The 2,731-nt window shown below is 35.0% G+C and overlaps 1 protein-coding gene across 6 annotated transcripts in view; it reads left to right on the plus strand.

Annotated features, from left to right (window-relative positions):
- The window catches only part of LOC108748770 (matrix metalloproteinase-14), a 27,898-nt gene that overhangs the window by 10,726 nt on the left and 14,441 nt on the right, over positions 1 to 2,731 (plus strand). For all 6 annotated transcript variants that reach the window (XR_001939321.1, XM_018487108.1, XM_018487107.1 and 3 more), the window contains one exon: positions 2,514 to 2,637. Coding sequence is in view for 5 of the 6 variants with exons in the window: in XM_018487108.1 (XP_018342610.1) it covers positions 2,514 to 2,637 (124 nt within the window). In the remaining variant the exon portion in view is untranslated. The remainder of the gene's footprint in view (positions 1 to 2,513; positions 2,638 to 2,731) is intronic.

Genomic DNA, 2,731 nt, shown 5'->3' on the forward strand with positions numbered 1-2,731 from the left:
CACATACACACATGCGCGCGCGCGCGCATACACGTTATGTATTTTTTTTTCCGCTGCAAAATTTAATAACGAACTTTTATTAACGTAAAAAAACATTGAAAAATTGTATAAAGTCTGTGATATAACGATTACTGCATTTATAACACGACAAAAACAGTTATTGTGGCTATTAATTTCGAAGTATATGTTTACAAAAGTTGAATTTTTGTCATAATGTATGAATCAGCGTTCCAAGGCTATGCTCGGAAATTTTGTTATCAAGGGATGCATCGGATTACTATTGCGAAAACCGATATATCCGAATGAATATACCCTTTATGCGTTTTCCTCTCTGCAAAGGAGTGATTCACGTTGCAACTTCGCAATTACACTACAGATCACCTTTTATTGCGGATCCAGTTTTTTTTTTCTTTTTTTTATTTAGAATAACAAAGTTCAGTCAAAGTTTCATTTTTAAATAACTGTCACTTTTACTTCACTGTCACTCGAGATAAAGTATCACAATTAATCACGGCTAGTCATATTATCTTTCCTTAAAGATTCTCGGCGCGTAATTTGGAAATAAAGTAAAAGTTTATTCTCAATAATTCATGACGCGAATATAACGCAGACTATAAGAAGATAAACATGTAAATCTCCCGTCTTCCTTCGCGCATAGTTCTTCAGCAATACGTGATATCCTGACGTCGATCGTGCGATTTAACCGATGGAGAATATTAATCAGGATATAAGTGTGCATAAGTGTTGTTAAATAACAGTAAATTCCGTAGTCGGTTAGGTCAGTCTCCTCGGTCATTGCTGCTTGTCTAATCCGCCTAAATCTAGAAACATGAGGTACTTTGGTAATTCTCGCGTGACTTACGTCGGACTCCTTTGCGCAATAGTAATTTGCGACGATTGTCAGATTCTTTGCTCGAGTGCTCTCGACATCATATAAAAGTTATATAAATATTACAGTTTTCAAGTTTTAACAATCTTAAAAATACAAATCCAACCAGAACCAATGAATTAGGTGCTCTGCGAATTACAATTCTTTATTAAATAACAAATTAATTAGACGTTTCGATCTCTCGTTTTTGCCTTCAATAATTAATCAACAAAGGGAATGATAATGCCAATTTCCTTTGCTGATTCAATCTTTTCTTCAATGTTAAATTTTTAATTATTATACAATAATTAACAAAAATGAAAATATGTCCGAAATTACATTGGCCTTTGTACTTTTGATATTCTCTGGTGCCTTTTATTATTCTTGTTTTAACAATCTCATCTCGTTTTATTAAAATTATTCGAATTAACGAATGTACATATATCCTTATATTTTCTTTATGTTAAATATCTCGAATATGTGTGTAACAAATGCATATAGGAATTAAGAATACACGTACTTTCGTGCAGTGACCCGAGGGTAAGAACAAAATCAATACGGTTCGGAGGTAACTCCGAAAGAATGCACGCGAAGGCAAATTGATTGGCCAACCCTCCACGCAACGGTATTATTCTACTACATTAGAAACGATTGCTTGTCAAGATCACCATTTTACGTGAATCTAGAACGCGTGAGAGGAGTAGACAGCGCTTTCCGTGCCCGATATAAAGGGATGAGTCATTCTTAAAGAGGTAATCTGCACTTCGAACGTAACGTCATCCGAATTGGCTCTAATGATGATCTTCTGCGGGTCGTATCATTCTTGCGACACGCGCTTCTTCTTGAGAAGAACACGTCTTGTGTAACATCGGATCAGTATATTTTAAATGAATTAGAAATATGTCACGTACAATTGGCATTAGCACGTTGTCAAACGATAAGCGATGAGTGTATTGATAAAAATCGAAGACTTGGGCACAAAATTGTGTGTGACGGTGCAGAGACATTTTCCGTCTGCGCATAATTATACGCAAACGATCGAAACAGGACCGACAGGCAATCACCTGAGGACGTCGATAAATTTACACGCGGATAAGGAAAGGTCTCCTATCTGTAGTTATTCACTTTCGTAGAACAAAGCTCGTAAAACAATGTCAATGTTACAATACTTATGATACCAAACTTAAAAACTGATTCTTTCCGAAATGGCACGAAAACTTTTCGCCTGCAATTTGGTTTCGCGACAGAATATCTTAATTTCGAGTCAATAAGAAAATAACGATATACTTTGTTCACCAAAATATTGAGAAAAGTATTCGAATGTAATCTTTTTACGGATTCTTCAAATTTAAGTAAAATATGGATTACAAAGAGGGAGTGAGAGTACGACGTTGTCGACGGTACGCAAAATAATAAACTAAAGATGCTTATTACTCCCTTATTCCATCAGTTAATATAATTAGTACGTTTTGACTCACTTTGGAGTTCTCCTCAACAAATACAGACTCAATAATCCTCCTTTGGATGGTCTGAGTATCACCAAATTTACAAATTGAGAAAAGTTGAATGATATCTACGTATAAGATGTACATACGATGCATTAATAAACTCAAGATGCATTAAAGAGTGTGTTTAAAAATTACAGAATTACTTAGCGCAATATGGATATTTGCCGCCGATAAATCCGGAAAATGGTGCTTTTTTAAGCGAGGATAAGCTGACGGCAGCGATAGAAGAATTCCAAGCATTCGCTGGTCTTAATATAACAGGTATGTTAAATTTTATTTACTTCTCCAAACTTATTTTTAAATATACATTGTATATTATATACACACACACACACACACACACACACACACACAC

The sequence above is a fragment of the Trachymyrmex septentrionalis genome, unplaced genomic scaffold (assembly GCF_001594115.1).
Source record: "Trachymyrmex septentrionalis isolate Tsep2-gDNA-1 unplaced genomic scaffold, Tsep1.0 scaffold24, whole genome shotgun sequence".
Taxonomy (NCBI): Eukaryota; Metazoa; Arthropoda; class Insecta; order Hymenoptera; family Formicidae; genus Trachymyrmex; species Trachymyrmex septentrionalis.